Source organism: Sorghum bicolor, chromosome 2 (genome assembly GCF_000003195.3).
Source record: "Sorghum bicolor cultivar BTx623 chromosome 2, Sorghum_bicolor_NCBIv3, whole genome shotgun sequence".
Classification (NCBI taxonomy): Eukaryota; Viridiplantae; Streptophyta; class Magnoliopsida; order Poales; family Poaceae; genus Sorghum; species Sorghum bicolor.
In genome coordinates this window covers 2,805,779-2,823,146 of record NC_012871.2, presented here as the reverse complement: position 1 = coordinate 2,823,146, position 17,368 = coordinate 2,805,779, and the positions used below count along the sequence as shown (strand labels likewise).

Sequence of the window (17,368 nt, the reverse complement as noted above, 5' to 3'; positions counted from 1 at the left end):
TACAATAAATTTCTAAGAACAAATAATTTTTCATGGAAAACAATAAATTTCGCTACCTTCGAGAATCAAATCTAGTCAACTAGCCACATGATTTGAGAAAGTGATTCTGATACACACAAAAAAAAATCATTTCTAATAATTCCTTTCGAAAAGGAACATTTCTAAGAACAAACCAAAATCTGAAACGTTAATCTAGATCTATAGCAAACGCATTCTTAACGCACACAACTACTGTGATCTGGTCAACGGCCTTAAGCTTTATACTCCCAACATGCCACATAGTGTCATCTCACTTTTCGAGAAGTTAAAAATTTCCAACTTTGACCAAATATATTATATATATGTGAGAAAATATTGATATTTATGATGCATAATTAATATCATTAGATAAATTGCTAAATATATATTTTTATAATAAATTTATTTAGAGATATAAATATTTCTAATATTTTTTTATAAATCTAGTAAAAGAGAGAGTATACTACTGTATGCTGTTGAATTTCCCTGGTTGCGACACTCTTTAAGGACGACGGAGAGAGTACTACACTATGCTGTTGAATTTCGCTGTTACATTACGTACAGTACAGTAGAATACATCGTCTGCAGTCTTGCAATGGAAGTGGTACGCTTTGTCCATCTACCTATAGTCCTACTATACACTACTACACTGGCCTGGTGTCACTGCCATGAGGTTTTCTGATGAGCGGCGGTGACCAAAACTCCCAGCTGAACCGACCGCTCACAGCTTCTCCACCGGGAAGCCGATGACGGGCTTCACCTGGCGCGCCATGGACCGGAGCTCCTCCACCTCGTCGGCCGTGAGGCTCCACCCCAGCGCGCCTGCGAACTCCCGGGCCTGCTCCGCGTTCTTGGCGCCAGGGATCGGCACCACGTTGCCCTGGCACACCAGCCAGTTCAGCACCACCTGACGACCAAGTTATACAGACAAAGCATCGCTCATCAGCAATTCACGTATGATCATGAAGAAACACAACTGAGTACAGTAATACTACTGTGCTGCTCGTCGACTCTGTCAGTCAATTGATGCCCTAATAGTTAAGGGCAATGAGCCAAAAGTCCCCAGAACCCAGACAGCATGTCAGTCTGGAATTGGTGGATTGCTTGCTAATGTTTCATGACCAGTTCTGGTTGCAGGAACTGTTGTCATTATTCTGTCTGTCACTAATAAGTTTGTTTCTTGTAAGACATGTCTGAGTCTGCACATGTGAATGTATAGTACTCCTATTTGCCAATAGCACCGACACTTTGCAAGGAGCCAACGACAAATCATTGTAGTACAGTTGAGCTCTGTGTATAGATATGGATGGACAGAGCACCTGGGTTGAAGTCCTCCCGTAGCTTTCTCCAATCTCCTTGATCCGGTTGATAAGTGGTTGGAGCTGCATGGCATGGCATGATCCAGGAGACCTTCAGTGAGTAGACAGTATCTAGGAACGAACAAACGATCATGAAATAGTTGGAAATGTATGCAACCTTTGTCAGGAACTCTGGTGTGTATATCCGTCCTCGAGGACCTTTAGGGGGATTCTCCGGAGTGTATTTTCCTGTCAGAGCACCTGAGCCAAGGAAATTGATTGATACATCAAAACAATACATGCATGATTTCATACCACATAGGAAAGCTGAAACTCGATCAAATTAGCACCCACACATTGAACTAGGGGATAAGTTATGAATTAGGTTTTATTTGTATACCTAAAAAAGGCTAGTGAGCTTAGTTGAGTTCACCAACTAAAACAGGTACACAGTTCATAGGTATACACTCGCAGAACATCAAAAAGTGTGTGGAGAAGAAACAGGTCCTACCTTGGGCGATTGGGGAATAAGCGATTAGAGTAACGCCAAGCTCATCGCAAGCCGCCTTCACCCCGTTTTCCTCCGGGTTCCTGTATATCAGACTGTAATTCACTTGGTTCGAAGCGAGTGGAATCCCCCTCTTCTTGAGGCGCTGGTAGGCATCCCGGAGACGTTTTTCTGGTACCCAGGTATGAGAAAAACGAAATTGGTATGAATTAATTTCACTGAAATAAGTAACCAGCACAATAATAATCAGATCACATATTATATTAGTGTTGGAGTTAGACAGCAACCGCTGTAGTTTGAGACTCCAACAGCCTTTACAAGGCCCTGCTCGACAGCGTCTCCAAGGCCATCCAGGTAATCTGAATCATGATAGATCAGTGAATTTGGTGTACTAATTAAAAACTAAAGAGGGGTTCATCAGTACTTATGTGTTAATTATTTTTCTTATACCTTCGTTGCCCCATATCCCTGGCCTGAAAAGGATATGCGAAGAGAGGTTAACTGATAGAGTACACAGAGAGAAGGGTAAAAGAGAGTTGGTTGAAAAAAGGCTGATGAGCCAACCAATGAAGTTGGTAGAGCTCAACTGAAGAGACGCCAAGGCGATCCAACGAGGCCTTCAACGCACAAATGACGCTCCCACGACCAAACCTCCATGGAAGAGCTGCAAACTTTGTCGCGATAGCCACGTCTACCTGTTCCTTCTGTTGCCTTTCCTTGATAAATCTGATGGGAAGAGAGAGCTTCAGAACTGACACTGCACAGACTTAAATTAAGGTATAAATAGATCCATGAAGAATGGTTCACGACATACCTTCCTAGTAAACTTTCTGAATTAATCGCTCCTGATATCTGAATAGCATACATTTTTAAATAGTGTTAGATTTTACCTTAATGAAGCGGACAGCAGTATCAAAAAAAGGTTTTCTGTTTCTTACCCCTGCTCCATACACTTCAGCAGTATCAAAAAAGGTTATTCCACAGTCGATACTCGCGTCAAATGCTCCTTTAGCGGCCTTCAGTTTCCTATCTGGTATTTGTTTGAGAGTGTTCACTCATATCAAAAGGCAGTCATTCCAACGTTTTGTAATGTGAAGTATTCTGAGCTGAAGAGCATCTAATTTAAAACAAGGAAATGCCAGTTTTGACAATTATATCAGGTTGATTTGGATTTTGGTCAAAGCAGCAGGCATTTCATATGCACTGGAAGTATGACCAGAATTTCAGGCCAACTAAAATTTCTTCCAACGAGATGCTAGGAATAAGGAGCACAAGTGTAGGATGGTTTACCACACTTTCTGGCCCTGGATCCTGGGATGGGTTTCAGTTTCACCGTGTGATTTCAACTTCAGTATCGAAGTAGACTAGTAGCACCAACCCATCATACCAATACACTTGTAAGGGTTCAGCCTACCGCGGTTGAGACATAAATACCGGAGAGCACCGGTAGGACCGAAAATCGGTCAAAATATGGTTGAATTTTTCAAGATATTTATAAAATTTTAGCTAAAATTTGGAGAGAGAGAGAGAGAGAGAGAGAGAGAGAGAGAGAGAGAGAGAGAGAAATCTGAACGAAATGAAGCTTCAGTATCGTAGGACAGGTGTACCAACTACCAACCGATACCAGTACGCTTGTTTCTGAAATGTCATACTAATCTGAAGCGAATTCCAAAGCTGCAGCAACCTTAGCTCGTAAAGAAATGTTTTGCCCTGCAGGATTCGTGATTCAGGTAGAAGGCTGGAGGATTCAGAAACTCAGGGGCTATACTAAAACAATGCTGATTTTTATGGCATTTATAAGTTGGTGGAAATTTCAGAACTGTAATAATTCTTGTTCCTGGAAAGAGGCTGTCGCGCCTAGCATGTAATCTTGCAGCTAACTAAGAGTACAGGAAGAAAATTTGAGTACGAGATCCTGAACCAAGAAGAAGCACGCAAACGTACGTACCGTCCCACTGGAACTCGTTCCAGTAGGTGGTGTCGCCCCAGGACCAGGCCCCGACGCCGAGCTTGGTGACGGCGACGCCGGACCCGCCCAGCGCCACTTTGCCGCCCTCCTCGTTCGCCGTGGCGGCGGCAGCGGCGTCGGACGCCACTGCTTGGGGCGGCCGGAACACCCGGCGCCGCTGCTGGCCCCGACGGGTGAGCAGGAGCGGCTGGCCGCCGGCGGCGACCTGCAGAGCCCCAGTGATCATGTCGGCGGGTAGTGGCTGCTGGCTAGCTGGTCGCGCGCGCACGGGGCTCGGGGCTCGCCGTGGGGCCGTGGAGGTGCGTTGCTGGTGGGTGGCGAGTGGCGGGGAGGAGGGGTGGGCGCGAGGGATTTGTTTGGCCGGGAGACGGAGAGGGTGGCGTCAGGCGTGCAACGTGGACTCGCTGGAGGCGCACGTGTGGGCTGGGCCGTAATTGCCGCCTCTCGGCCCACTTCCCCTTACAAATTCCATTTCTCTCTCTCTTTTTTCTTTTAAAAAAAAATCCGATGCGTTACAATAGAAGCAATGAAAAATTACACAAGATATTTGATGGCCAAGTAAAAAAAAAATCAAGATCAAGATTATGGTTATTCAATTTTTCGCAGAGATAGTCGTTCGAACATATGTCATGATGAAGCAAAGTCAAGGTAGCAGTGAGGCCTTCAAGATATTTTGATGGAGAGAACCAGCGAGATCGACACCGGCAGAGTGAAGGAAGCTGTTGCCTCCAACCAGAAAAAAAAAAACTCTCTTGAGAAGCAGGCAAGCAGCCCAAAGCCCTAAACTCGTACATCAGATGATCCGGGAGTGGCCCAATCAACTATGGCAACACCATATTTGTGAATTTTTTTTTTTAACTCAAATATTAAAAACCAACACCATTTGTGAATTTATTTAACTCAAATATTAAAAAAGTTAATTGGAGATGCGAGGAGTTGAACCCCGTACCTCTAGAAAGCTCTTCATAGTGCTCTACCAAATGAGCTACATCCCCAATTTGCATTTATTAGCATTATAGGAATTTATTTTTTCTTTATTAACTTTTATTAGAAAGAATGTATATGTATTGCTACAGTTGAATATTAAACCACTATAGCTATTTTAAAATAGTTTTATCTCCTTAACTATTATTTGATAATTTTTTTTTGTGTTGCTACGGTTGAATATTAAATTCCACCATGTTTAAAGAACCACAAGTGATAGTATATCTAATTCTAATCTCTCATCCAAATTGGCGAGAACTTTTTTTTTTTGAGATTACGGTTTCCAATTTAGGTGCTACATTTTCCTCTGAAGTTAGAATTTATTTTGTTTTAAGTTATTACACTATTTTTTTACTTAAACACTTTCTCTTTTATGATTTTCATTCAAATTAAAGACGTTACAATCTTTCTCTTTCACAATAGGAGCAAGTATATTTTCTAGGATTCAAACTGAGAATCGTGTGGACTTTTTAGAATTTGAACCTACATCGCTTGATAGTGAGTTTGAATTACTGTAGAAAGGTCACACAAAAAAAAACTAGGGCAAAAACAAACAAAAATATAAAATTAAATTGTCTGGTGCCTTCAAAGACACCAGGCAAATAAATGTTTGCCTGGTGCCATGGAACAAGGCACCAGGTGAAGAATAACGGCAAATCGCGCCGTCCACGGGCCCGTCACGGGCAGATTTTTTGCCGGGTGTTTTATTTTACCAGGTGTCGACACCGGGCAAATTTTATATATTTGGCGGGTGTCTTTTTTTGCCGGGTGTCGGTGTCCAGAAAACACCAGGCAAATCATATTTTGCCGGGTGTTTTTGTTTGCCGGGTTCTTCTGGGTAGGGCACTAGGCAAATAAATTATTTACCGGGTGTCCGATAAAAAGCACCAGGCAAATCTCGCGTTTCCTGTAGTGAACCATCTTTTCCTTCTCATAGGAAAATAAAAAATGAGTATGTGAAAATTGCGATGATATATATGTATATATATGTATACAACGGAATACATCAACTAATACACTCATGAATACAACAGATCATCAACAAGTATATATAATCATATCTGCTCATGCGAAGAACAGCATGCATGTCCAGCAAATTAAATTAAACACACTATCGAATGACCCAATCATCCACAAGAATTCAGACATTGGCAGATGCCGCAGAAGCGCGCTTCAAGCCGAAGGAGGTGGCGCCAAGAACGGCATCGGCACACCGGGGATGGAAGGCATCGGCGGCAGTGTCACCTTGGGCACGGACGGCATCGGCGGCAAGGTAACCTTGGGCACGGACGACGGGACCACCGGCGGCAGCGCCACTTTGGGTACGGAGGGGATGGCCGGCATCGGAGGCAACGCAGCGGCGGTCGGCACGGTTGGCACCTTGGGCATCGGCGGCAATGTCGCCGCGGGGACCGCCGGCACAGATGGCATGGGCGGCAAGGTCGTCGCGGCAGGGACTGCCGGCACTGCGGGGATCGGTGGGACGGCGCCCACCGCGGGCACTGTCGTCGGCACGGCGGGCATCGGTGGCAGGGCGACCACCGCAGGCACGGTGGGCACGACGGGCGGCTTCGGCACGGCAGGGATGCCAGGGACGACGGCGGCGGGCGCGGCCGCCGGGGTTGTGTCGGCGAGGTGGCGCGCGGCGTGGGTCGTCGTGGCGGTGAGCATGAGCGCCACCGCCGCCATGACAAGCGCCGTGGCGAGGGGATCCGTTGCAGAGGCCGCCATGGGTGTTTGAACGGTTCTTGATGTTCTCACCTTACTGCTAGTAGCTGCTACTGCTAGCAAAGAGAGTACTGAAAGATCTCAAGCTGCTGCTTACTTGTGATGTAAAGACATGGCAAATGCATGCCAATTTATATAGGCGACGCATGCACGTACAGCTTGTGCAAATTGGTCGTCTACTCGTCTGCTTTGAGATTTTGTCTTTTTTTTTGGGTCACCTTCCGGCCGCCGTGTCAAGACAACAGTAGTTGAAGAATTTGGTGAGAGGAGATGGATGCGGCGATCGAGGTTGATATATACTGGCCGGCTACAACATGTAATGATACATTTTTCTCTGGTTAGCTCACCTTCTTGGATGACATTTTTGACACACATGCATCTCTTGAGCTCAAACATGCAGGATGCTGAAGCTGCTCTGGTTGTTGGTTGTTTGAGAGCTCTATGTGATCACACATCAGCACAAGAGTTTTATCACTACGGGAAACCGAAGCTTTGCCGAGGGTCCAGCTTTGCCGAGAGTCAGACCCTCGGCAAAGCATCCTTTGCCGAGAGCCAGGACGGACTCTAGGCAAAGACCCTTTGCCGACGGCTAAGCTCTCGGCAAAGCCGAGCACTCGGCAAAGGCCAGCTTTGCCGAAAGTACGACTCTCGGCAAAGGAAGGCTCTCGGCAAAGGTGCCGCGCCGTGAACGGCTCCCGTAGTCGTCGCCTTTGCCGAGAGCCACCCTGTTAGGCTCTCGGAAAAGAGAAGGGTGGCAAATCTCACATGCTTAAAGCTGGACCCAGACCAGCAACCTTTGCCGAGCGCATGCCACTCTGGCTCTCGGCAAAGAGCTCCTTTGCCGAGAGCCATAACTGACCCTCGGCAAAGAGCTTCTTTGCCGAGAGCCAAAATTGGCCCTCGGCAAAGAGGGAATTTTTTTTTTTGAATTTTGGACCTAAACTTTTTCTGTAGCCCTTGCATATTGTATACAAGCATATGTTCAAAGTTTAGAGATTTTTATGATATTTTGCTATATTTCATCAATTAATTTATTTTCCTTGCATTTTTCTTGAAAAAGTCAATTTGAACTAGAGGTGTATTAAATAATAAAATATAGCCATTCAAAAAATGATATTCATGTTCGAGAGTGTATTTTGAGGCTGTATCCATAAAGTCACCCAAAAGTTTGAATGTCTTGTATACGAAACATGACCATCCATGTGTTGTAGATGTGATTTTTAATTATAAAAAATCCAAATGAACTCCAAAAATCACAAAACTTGGCGACATGCCGTATTATTGTATGTCGACGCTGTGGTAAAAAAATCATAAGGTTTCAAGTAAGTTGCAACTCCGGATGTCTAAAACCCAAACTTCTCCATATATGATCACAATTGATCACATGTGGAGAAGTATGGGTTTTAGACATCCGGTGTCCCAACTTGCTCGAAACCTTATGAATTTTTTACCACACCCTCAACATGCGATAACACAACTCGTTGCCAAGTTTCGTGATTTCTGGACTTCATTTTGAATTTATATAATTAAAAATCACTTTCCCTCACATTCCTCGACATGTTACATTAGCGAGAGGGTTGAGATTTCATGTATGGTTGTGGATACGGCCTCAACATACACCAAATATCCAGACTATCATTTTTCGAATCACCGAGTTCCAATATTGCATGTACCTGCAGTTCAAATTTGAATTATGTGAAAAATATAAAGAAACAAGATTAATTAGTTAAATATAGTAAAAAAAGTCAAATTGATACCAAATTTTGAAATGTATTTAAAAATTGTGTCACAAATACACACAAAAAAACTCAGCTCTAAAATAAAAAAAATAAAAAAAGTCAACAGCTCTTTGCCGAGAGCCTGTACATCTGGCTCTCGGCAAAGGATCTTTGCCGAGAGCCTTACTGGCTGGCTCTCGGCAAAGGGTATTTGTAGAAAATAACTAGTCTTTTTCTTTGCCGAGAGTTTTTCTCTGCGGCTCTCGGCAAAGGATATTCTCAGAAAAAATAAAATCCCCTTATCTCCACCAGTGGCCCAACCAGACGCCAACCCTAACACCCGTGGCCCAACCAGACGCCCCACACCGCTGCTCCCGCCGCCGACGCCCGCACGCCGCCGAAGCCCCCGCGCCGCCACCGCCGTCCAGATCCCCCGGCCCCGCCCCTGTCCCGCCCCTCCCCGGCCCCGTGCGCCACCGCCACCGCCGCCCCTCCCCGGCCCCGTGCGCCGCCGCCGCTCCTTCCCTGGGCCCTCGCACAGCCAAAGGGCGTCGGCGAGAGGACAAGACCATGGATGCTCCGCTCTCTGGGTCAGGTTCTCGCCGAGGTAACCTCCTCCTCCTCCCGTGTCTTGGTCTGGATTTTAATTTCCATCTGCTGCCGCTGGCTTTTGTTCCCCCTGAATTTATTTGATCTGATAGTTGCAGCACACTTCCGTTCAGATGTTGGTAAATTTCGTTACTGTGTTGGTTATCTAGTTGCAGCACACTTCCGTAGCAGATTCAGATGGCAAATAACCGTAGTGGTCACTCAGATTCAGATGGTAAATTTCTTGCTTAAAAATTCCTTCAGATCCAATTAGTACATTCGTGAACTTTATTTGCTTTATTTAAATTCTTGATATAGCGAAAAAGAAACTGTGCTTTACATCCTTATGATCTGGTCACTCAGCTAATACGACAGGACTGGTAGTGGATGAAGTGGTGCTGCGGAGTAGTCTATTAAGTGAAACTGTTTCTGATTACTCAGGAAATGGGCTTATCTCTATTTACAGCTGGAGAGGCAACATTTCGGTGGTATGTCTCTCGATTTTCTCAGTTCTTATCTGGTTTCTTGTTTCCTAGATTAGGTGTGCTGTTGTGATGTTCTTGCTCTTGCGGTAGTCAAGAAATTTTCTGTAGGAATGTTGGTCTTTTGGCAAAGGGCGACGTAATGATCCGTGGATAGGCTGTTCAAGTTGTAACTGCTCTTCGGCCTGATGGGAATACTCATCTACTAGTAGTAGTTTGTAAGAACTCTTCTATGCAGTCTCCAACTTGCAGAGTGGATTGGCTACTGTTGCAAACCATTGTACTCCTACCATGCTGTTGTTGCAGCAATCTTGCTTGCAACTCGGTGCTCTATGGTTTCCCAAGGGCAAAACAATGTGGGTTCCATCTATCTTTCAGCTGTCTGTAACATATACTAATTCTTTTTTAATTCAACTCTTCCTTTTTACCCCCTCCAAAAAGGTCAACTAAGCAAACAAATTTCAGCAGACATCATGAGTAAAAACTGAAATGAGATTTAGTACAGTAGCAGAGTGGTGCTCTCACCTCAAAACTAAAAAGAGCTATTTTGGAAGTTTCAGAATACTTCAAACACTTGTTAAAACTTCAGCAGACATCATTTCAATTTAAGGGCAGAGCTGATGCTCTTAGCTAGGTGTTTGTATGTCCAATTAATGGTGCAACCATTATGTTTCGTCATTTTGCATATCTTTGTAAGTACTTCTTGTTTAATTGTACTAATTGGTTTAAGCTTTGTCATTGTAGACACAGGACAAGTTTTTTTTTAAAAAAAATAAAATGTCTTTGCCGAGAGCCTTCCTGGACGGCTCTCGGCAAAGCCCTCCTTTGCCGAGAGCCAGCTTGACGGGTTCTCGGCAAAGACTTTTTTTTATTTTTTAAAAAAGTCTTTGCCAAGAGCCAGCTAGCACGGCTCTCGGCAAAGCTCTCCTTTGCCGAGAGCCAGCCTGGCAGGCTCTCGGCAAAGACTTTTTTTAAAAAAAAATAAAAAGTCTTTGCCGAGAGCCTTCCAGCACGGCTCTCGGCAAAGACGACGTCAACATTGACGTTCCTCGACGGCGCCGTGGGCTTTGCCGAGGGCGTTTCTAGCTCTCGGCAAAGACTTTGCCGAGGGTTTTTAGGCCTTTGCCGAGGGCTCTGGGCTCTCGGCAAAGAAGCCGGATCCAGTAGTGTATACGACCACGTATGGGGTCCTCCTCTGATCTGTTAAGCATGCATTAGGTAGAACAAACAGGCAACAATGCAAGATGTGTAGAAAAGGCTGGTAGCTGTTCTCACTTCTCACACCGCCCGGCCGCCTACCACAACAGCGCTATGCTTTTGACGAGTTGAACGAGGGAAATGCTTTATGTCCATGTCGTTTATACAAACAAACTCTATTACACTATTACCCGTTTGCCGAATCTACCAGTTATTATTCAGCAGTATCTTTCTCTCATAACAAATCAACGAATAGTACTTTCAACTATGAGTTTTCAAAATCATGGCAGCAGCAACCAGTGGTTTAAGCCATGTCATCTCCTAGTTAGAAATGACTTTGATTTGGATATATGATGGTATGACGTTGGCCTACGCAATGACAGAGCTGTAGCAGGAATTCGACTTAATTATTTTTGTTTTCACTTTTCTAGGAGGCCAATACAATAGTATTGTTTTTTCTTCAAAAATTGGTTGACTTTCAAATTTCTAGTATGGCCCCCGCCGGCTATTTTTGTCTAGTCAATATATAGGACATTTATTTTGAAAATATTTGGCTAATAATTAAGTCATATTGGTTTTTTTAGGCATAGAGATTTTGCTATACATACATATCTAGATATAATATATATAACATATATTAAGGTACATAAGCGAAAACGATGTATCCGAAAAAAACAAAACAATTTTTAATTTGGAAGAAAAAAGAACTCCTTGTTACTAGTTCAATGAGATCAAGGAAACAAGATTCTTCGTTAAAGGGGATGCATGGTTGGTCCAACAGAATGAGAAAACCCGTGTCTTCTATATTAGTACCTTTTCTTCATGTCTCCTCTCTTTTACATATATATTATGTAGTGTAAACCTTATTTCAACACCATAAAAAATCCAAACTTTTTATGATACTACCAAATACACAATTCAACAACTTTTCAAATCCATAATTTAGACTCCTAATTTAAATTAAAATATGAAATTGTATAGAATCCCAAATATATGTTTTAAATTCGTAAATTTTCAAATTCAAAACTTAGAATTCCCAAAAAACTTTGAATGTTTAAGTTGTTAATAGCAAGCTATAGTGACTGACTTGCATATTTTGATATTCAAAATTTTGAAATTTGAAAATAGTCTTGGATGGAGACACATCCTATATCAAAGTTATATTGTTTAACAAAATTTAAGACTTTATAGTTGAAACCTTTTTCATTTGAAATCATTTAGGGGCTTAAACATTCAACATAAGACGACGAAATATTGATAAAAATATAGCTCTATATATGTACCAAAACAAAGAGGGGGTGATGCAGTGGTAGGAAGGTGTTAATTATTGCTGTAATAAGCAACAAATTCGAGTCTTGAGGAGAACCTAATTTTCGTAAATAAGAGATTACTAGCAAAAATGTCCGTGTGTTGCAACGGGAGAAAAAAAACTATCAAATCTATATTTATATCTCTATTATCTAATTATATATAATCTATATCTAATAATAAATAGGCAAAAAATTATGCTCTTTTTTTCGTCCATCCATTTTTTTGTTTGTCTTCCTCTAACTACCGAATGATGGAGAGTTTCTTTTATCTAGACTTATATATATAACCCGTGCTCATACAACTTAGAATAACTTGCGTCTAAACCAATATGGAGTAGGAGTCTTAATATAAATAGATTTCTCAAATCCTAAGTATTCTAAAATGAACTCTTAATAGTTAAATAGAAAAGGATAAGAATTATGTTTTTTATTTTGCTCCGCTTTCTTTATTTAGTTAGATGTCAATCGGAGGCAAAAAAATCAAAGTCCTAATCTGTAGTTCCTTCTTCTTCTTATATCTATACCTAATAATAAAGAAGCAAAATTTCAAGTTTTTTTTCGTCCATCCTTTTTTTTGTCTGTCTCTCTTTAGCTACCGGATAATGAAGAGTTTTTTCTATCTAGACTTATATATATAGCCCATACTTTGACAAGTTAGAATAGCTTTTGTCTAGCATGATATAGAGTTCGATTCCAAAACATATTAGATCAGGAACTAAACTCTAGATTCGTAATCTATTCCTCCTTAATAATAGAATGCCAAAATTTGTGGCACCTAATTTTTTTTCGTGCGGCCAATCACCAGTGTTCTGTCCGAGTTCACCATGACTGCCTGAGTTTAGATTGGATCTTTTTTTCGTCTTTACCTTTTTTTTGCCAATCACCAGTGCTCTGTCCGAGTTCAGCATGATTACCTTAGTTTGGATTGGATCTTTATTTTTATTTTCGTCTTTACTTTATTTTTTTCTCTCCAGCTCATAGGTGTTGCATACCTTGGGTCTAAAAGAGTCGCTCCCTCTCCCCCGGTGGTGTCCGTGACTTTTTTTTCTTTGAAGTAATTATATCTTTTCTTATAAGAATAAAGATAATTTTGGTCGAGCTCTGTTTTGGATTTTAGTTAAGTCTAACTATTCGCTTGTTTCGGTTTAAAATTGGTTTAAACTCATGTTAGGCTTCCGAGTTAGATTCAGCTCATAACTTTCTTTTTTTCCCGCTAACCCTATGGGACTAGGAGTTATTGTGCCATAAACAAAAAATAAGTTAAAAATAATAAGAAACCAGCTCCAAAAAAGAGAAACATAGTCCTATGTAGTCATATAAATATATATTTATACGGACACTGATGAAAGGCCTAGTGAATATATAAAGATATGGTAGACTGAAATTTTGACAACAATTTATTATTAGGTATAGAATAGCAACAGTTGGTTAGAAGCGGTCGGCTTGTCCTCCTAGTGTTGTGCTCTTACTTCTTGGTATGCATCTCATCGGCCATGAGCCTCAATCTCTTGCTTCGTCCATGGAGGCCTTTTGTTCATTAGCGTGGCCGAGAGCTTGGAGTGGCACTTCCAAGATTCATATAATTGATCACAATAAATGTGTTCAACATATGAGGTACTAATTGTTTGGGAAAAATTGGTACTCTTTGAAGTGAACTAGATAGGCCCGCCCCTTATTAAGGCCTGAGGTGAAATTTTTTGGGTACTGTAGTATTTTTGTTTCTATTAGATAATTATTGTTTAACCAAAGACTAAGAGCATCTCCAGTGGTTTGCTAAACACACTTGTTATCTTGTATAATTTGGCAAAACTAGACAAATGACCCCTCCAATGGTTTGCTAATCAACTTGCCAAAAAATGGCAACTTGCCATTCTGCAGCCATCGACGCGCAAATTTGCGCGGCTCGTTCCGCTTGCCATCGCGAGATCCGGACGCCGTGGCCTCCTCTCCCGCGCGAGTGAATTTTCATCGTCGGTTCCCGCTGTCGTTCCGGGGGAAGTTCTTGCCCGGTAATAACAACAAGCAGGGAGGCAACGAGAAGAAACCGTCAGCGGCGTCCTCAAAGAAGCGGGGGATGGACGCAGCAGACGACGTCATCTACGGCGTGTCCAAGGCGTCGTCGGCGCTGCTGAGCTCCGCGTCGTCGCTGGACTCGAACACATCATCAGCGTCGTCGTCGTCGTCGGCGGCGTCTCGCTCATCCACGGCCTCGTCCTCGCCGTCGGTCTCGGGGGTGCTTTACCCGCCGGCGGTCAAGCAGCAGGCGAGTAATAATAAGAGGCCCGCGTCGTCGTCCCCGGCGGCGGGCGCGGCTGCCATGGTGATGTGCCTCCTCATGGTGGTGTTCTGCGGCCGCGTCGGGGCCACGCTGCTCACGTCCACGGCGCTCTACCTCTTCCCGCGGCGGTGGCGGCCCGCGACGACGACGCGTAAGGAGAAGAAGGGCGCCGTCGACTCGCGTCGTCGTCAAGCGTCGCCGAGGAAGAGGAGACGGCGGAGAGGAAGGTGGTTATGGAGGGGTCCTCGGTGAGGAACCGCAACAAGTGAAGCGATGATACCCGTCGTTTCGTCCCCACCCCCTGCTAATCCTTTTTTTTTCTTTTTGAGGAATCACTGATTCTTTTTGTTTGGATGAGAAGGAAAAGTTTTTGCAGTACTCAATTTGCGCGGCCGGGGTTGCTGCTGCCGGCTCCTCTGCTGCGCGGTGGTCACCGCAGTCGTGCTGGCGGTGCTCGCCGCGGCGGCCGTCGGCGCGCTGTACCTAGCGCTCGACCCCAAGGCGCCGCGGTACTCGGTGGACCGCCTCTCCGTGTCTGCGTTCCAGGTCGACCCGTCGACGGTGACGGCGCGGGCGAGGTTCGACGTGACGGTGACGGTGGCGAACCCGAACTCCCGGATCGGCATCCAGTACGAGCCGGGGTCCAGCCTCGGGGTGTGGTACCAGTCGTACCGCCTGGAGCGCGGCGCGCTGCCGGCGTTCTACCAGGGCCACCGCAACACCACGGTGCTGCCGCCGGCGCTGGCCGGGGAGGTGCAGCTGGCCACCGCCGTCGTGTCCGGTTTGCAGGACGCGCAGCGGACGGGTGCCGCGCCGCTCGTGTTCCGCGCCGACGTCCCCGTGCGCGTCGAGGTCGGCAGCTTCAAGGGCAGGGAGAAGTCCAGTCAAAGTTAGTTGATGAAGTGGACCTACTTTTCTTAATTTACCAAGCCTAAATAGCAAACCACTGGAGATACTAAGAATTTACACTTGCTATATGTTTTAGTCACTTGCCAAATCATAAGATTTGTTAAATGATTTTTAGCAAACCACTGGAGATACTCTAACTAGGCTCAAAAAGATTTATCTCGCAAATTATAGATAAACTATGCAATTAGTTTTTTATTTATTTATATTTAGTGTTCTATACATGTGCTACAAGATGCGACGTGACGGAGAATCTTGAAATTTTTTTGGATTTTAGGATGAACTAAACAAAGCCTAAATAGGCATCTGACACTGGCTGCACCTGTCTTTTAAAACTAATTATGTTGCTGAATGGAAACATTTGTTTTTTCTTTTTTCAGAGCAAAATTCAGCCTATGAAATACCAAGAAGATATGAATACTAACATTATGCAATAAACGCAACTAAAATAAACTCATATATGCTCACAATAGAACGAATAAGCCGGCCGGGGTGATATGTGTACAATACAAACACTTAAACCAACAACCACACGTATATATCAGAAATCAGGAAAAAAAATAACTTAAGATATAATGCCAAAGTGAAGAATTTAGAATGGAGGGAGTATACGTATTATATAAGTATATGTACAACAAACATATAGAAAGGACTAAAGTAGAAACAGAAAGGAAGAATTTCTCCAACCAAACCATCTCATGAATCATGAGCAGACAGCCAGACACCATACCCAGCAAACACAGGATTGAGCGATGACCGATGAACTCGATGGACAATCAGACGACAGACTGACACTCCACGTCTCTACATAACACAGGTACACATGCATATATAGACACGGAAGGAGATGCTTGATTATGCCGAAGGAGGTGGCGCCAAGAATGGCTTCGGCACGCCCGGGATGGAGGGCATCGGTGGCAGTACTGTCACCTTAGGCACGGCGGCCATCGGCGGCAGTGTCACCTTGGGCACGGCCGGCACTGCAGGCATCGGCGGCGGGAGGGTCGCCTTGGGCACGGCGGGGACGGCCGGCATACGGGGCAGCGCGGCGTTTGGTACTGCAGGCACCGCAGGCATCGGCGGGAGGGTCGCTGCGGGCACCGCCGGCATGGGTGGCAAGGTCGCCGCAGGGACGACGACCACTGGCACCGTGGGCTTCGGTGGCACGGTGACCGCGGGGACCGTCGTCGGTACCGCGGCAAGCGGTGGCAAGGCTGCCGCGGCAGGCACCGCGGGCACGGTCGGCACTACTGCGGCAGGAGCGGCCGCCGAAGTCGAGTCGGCGAGGTAGCGAGCAGCATGGCACGTGGTGCTCCCGGCGAGCATGAGCGCCATGACGAGCGCCGCTTTGACGAAGAGAGCTGAGGCGGAAGAGGCCATTGTGCGATCTTGATCGGGCGGTTACTTGCTGCTAGTTAATTGCTCAACTAGTAGCTACAGGAGCTCTGTCTGTTTACTAGTGATGCATGCAAACACCTGCGCAGTGGATGTCAATTTATAGGCGACTGCTTGCAAATTGATCGTCATATGGATGAGCTTTTGGTGATCTCCTTCAGAGCCATACGTTTTTTTTTCTTTTTTTTTTGGGTGTCAGAGAGGTGGATGCCGGCCGGTTTGACGCTGCTTCTCCGGCAGCTCAGCTTCTTGCATGCAGGACATACTGGTGCCGTGTGCCGCATCTGCACATCTGGTTGGTTTCTAAAACCATGACGATGACATCAGCAGATTTGTTTGTAACATTATTAGGTACAACGATAGTCAACAATATGCAAGTAATTAAACTAGTGAAGATAGAGCTTGTGGTTTTAATTCAATTCACAATCCATTGCAAACGATCGAGATTGGACAGAAGCTCCAAGATTCAAACACACATGCCATCAATTCAATCAAAGATGGACATGCATCAAACTTTTTAACTTTGTTAAAGAAGAAAAAAAATCTTTACCGAGTGCTAGAAAGATGGCACTCGGAAAGAAAACAATTTTTTTTAAAAAAAACTTTGCTGAGTGCCCGACGACGGGCACTTGACAAAGACTAACGGCCGTCTTTTTGCCAAGGGTTGAGCTTTGCCAAGTGCCTAGCTCTCAGCACAAATGGCCTTTGCAGAGTGTCTAGCTTTGCCGAATGCGAGGCACTCGGCAAAGCTTTCTTTGCCAAGTGTTTTTCTTTACCGAGTGCGGCACCCGGCAAAGAGAAGCTTTGACGAGTGCCCGACATTTAGCACTCGGCAAAAAGACCCAGTCTCCAATAGTGATGTGAGAGAGAGCCTCCACGTGAGACAAGTGAATGTTGAAATATATATATATATAGTGAATTATCCGCCTTCTTTGGATTATAGCATATACAACTAAATACTTTTCAACTTATTTTGGACCGCTGATGGA

At 44.5% G+C, this 17,368-nt stretch overlaps 6 protein-coding genes across 6 annotated transcripts; 3 read left to right on the top strand and 3 right to left on the bottom strand.

Moving 5' to 3' along the window:
- Nucleotides 490–4,113, bottom strand: LOC8086398 (uncharacterized oxidoreductase At1g06690, chloroplastic). The gene is made up of 10 exons (XM_002459292.2): nt 3,773–4,113; nt 2,763–2,854; nt 2,639–2,676; nt 2,389–2,550; nt 2,275–2,297; nt 2,112–2,183; nt 1,828–1,995; nt 1,495–1,577; nt 1,338–1,400; nt 490–925 (listed from the first exon to the last, which is right to left on the bottom strand). Exons 1-10 carry the CDS (start codon nt 4,017–4,019, stop codon nt 740–742), a joined length of 1,134 nt encoding a protein of 377 aa, XP_002459337.1. The 5' UTR covers nt 4,020–4,113; the 3' UTR covers nt 490–739.
- On the bottom strand, nt 5,731–6,757 carry LOC8079915 (protein app1). Its single transcript, XM_002459291.2, has one exon. It carries the CDS (start codon nt 6,506–6,508, stop codon nt 5,951–5,953), a length of 558 nt encoding a protein of 185 aa, XP_002459336.1. The 5' UTR covers nt 6,509–6,757; the 3' UTR covers nt 5,731–5,950.
- On the top strand, nt 7,776–9,733 carry LOC110432405 (acrosin-like). The gene is made up of 5 exons (XM_021452769.1): nt 7,776–7,788; nt 8,471–8,830; nt 8,982–9,046; nt 9,253–9,299; nt 9,405–9,733. Exons 1-5 carry the CDS (start codon nt 7,776–7,778, stop codon nt 9,448–9,450), a joined length of 531 nt encoding a protein of 176 aa, XP_021308444.1. The 3' UTR covers nt 9,451–9,733.
- On the top strand, nt 13,397–14,464 carry LOC110432404 (putative protein TPRXL). Its single transcript, XM_021452764.1, has 2 exons — nt 13,397–13,414; nt 13,614–14,464. The coding sequence occupies exons 1-2, from the start codon at nt 13,397–13,399 to the stop codon at nt 14,328–14,330; spliced, it is 735 nt and encodes a 244-aa protein (XP_021308439.1). The 3' UTR covers nt 14,331–14,464.
- On the top strand, nt 14,466–15,125 carry LOC8086397 (NDR1/HIN1-like protein 6; the record flags this gene model as incomplete). The annotated part of the gene is made up of 1 exon (XM_021452743.1): nt 14,466–15,125. A coding segment is annotated over one exon (507 nt), but the record flags the coding sequence as incomplete, so codon positions are not given.
- LOC8086396 (protein app1) lies at nt 15,576–16,463 on the bottom strand. The gene has a single exon (XM_002459290.2). It carries the CDS (start codon nt 16,362–16,364, stop codon nt 15,840–15,842), a length of 525 nt encoding a protein of 174 aa, XP_002459335.1. The 5' UTR covers nt 16,365–16,463; the 3' UTR covers nt 15,576–15,839.

What these genes read in the sequence shown, in the direction of transcription:
- LOC8079915 (XM_002459291.2), bottom strand. Translation starts at nt 6,508, where the DNA reads ATGGCGGCCTCTGCAACGGATCCCCTCGCCACGGCGCTTGTCATGGCG.
- LOC8086398 (XM_002459292.2), bottom strand. Translation starts at nt 4,019, where the DNA reads ATGATCACTGGGGCTCTGCAGGTCGCCGCCGGCGGCCAGCCGCTCCTG. An exon ending in TCAGAAAGTTTACTAGGAAG is followed by an intron (nt 2,551 to 2,638) that starts GTATGTCGTGAA and finishes TCTTCCCATCAG; the next exon opens with ATTTATCAAGGAAAGGCAAC. An exon ending in CACCAGAGTTCCTGACAAAG is followed by an intron (nt 1,401 to 1,494) that starts GTTGCATACATT and finishes CATGCCATGCAG; the next exon opens with CTCCAACCACTTATCAACCG.
- LOC110432405 (XM_021452769.1), top strand. An exon ending in TGGGTCAGGTTCTCGCCGAG is followed by an intron (nt 8,831 to 8,981) that starts GTAACCTCCTCC and finishes TTGGTTATCTAG; the next exon opens with TTGCAGCACACTTCCGTAGC. An exon ending in GGAGAGGCAACATTTCGGTG is followed by an intron (nt 9,300 to 9,404) that starts GTATGTCTCTCG and finishes AATTTTCTGTAG; the next exon opens with GAATGTTGGTCTTTTGGCAA.
- LOC8086396 (XM_002459290.2), bottom strand. Translation starts at nt 16,364, where the DNA reads ATGGCCTCTTCCGCCTCAGCTCTCTTCGTCAAAGCGGCGCTCGTCATG.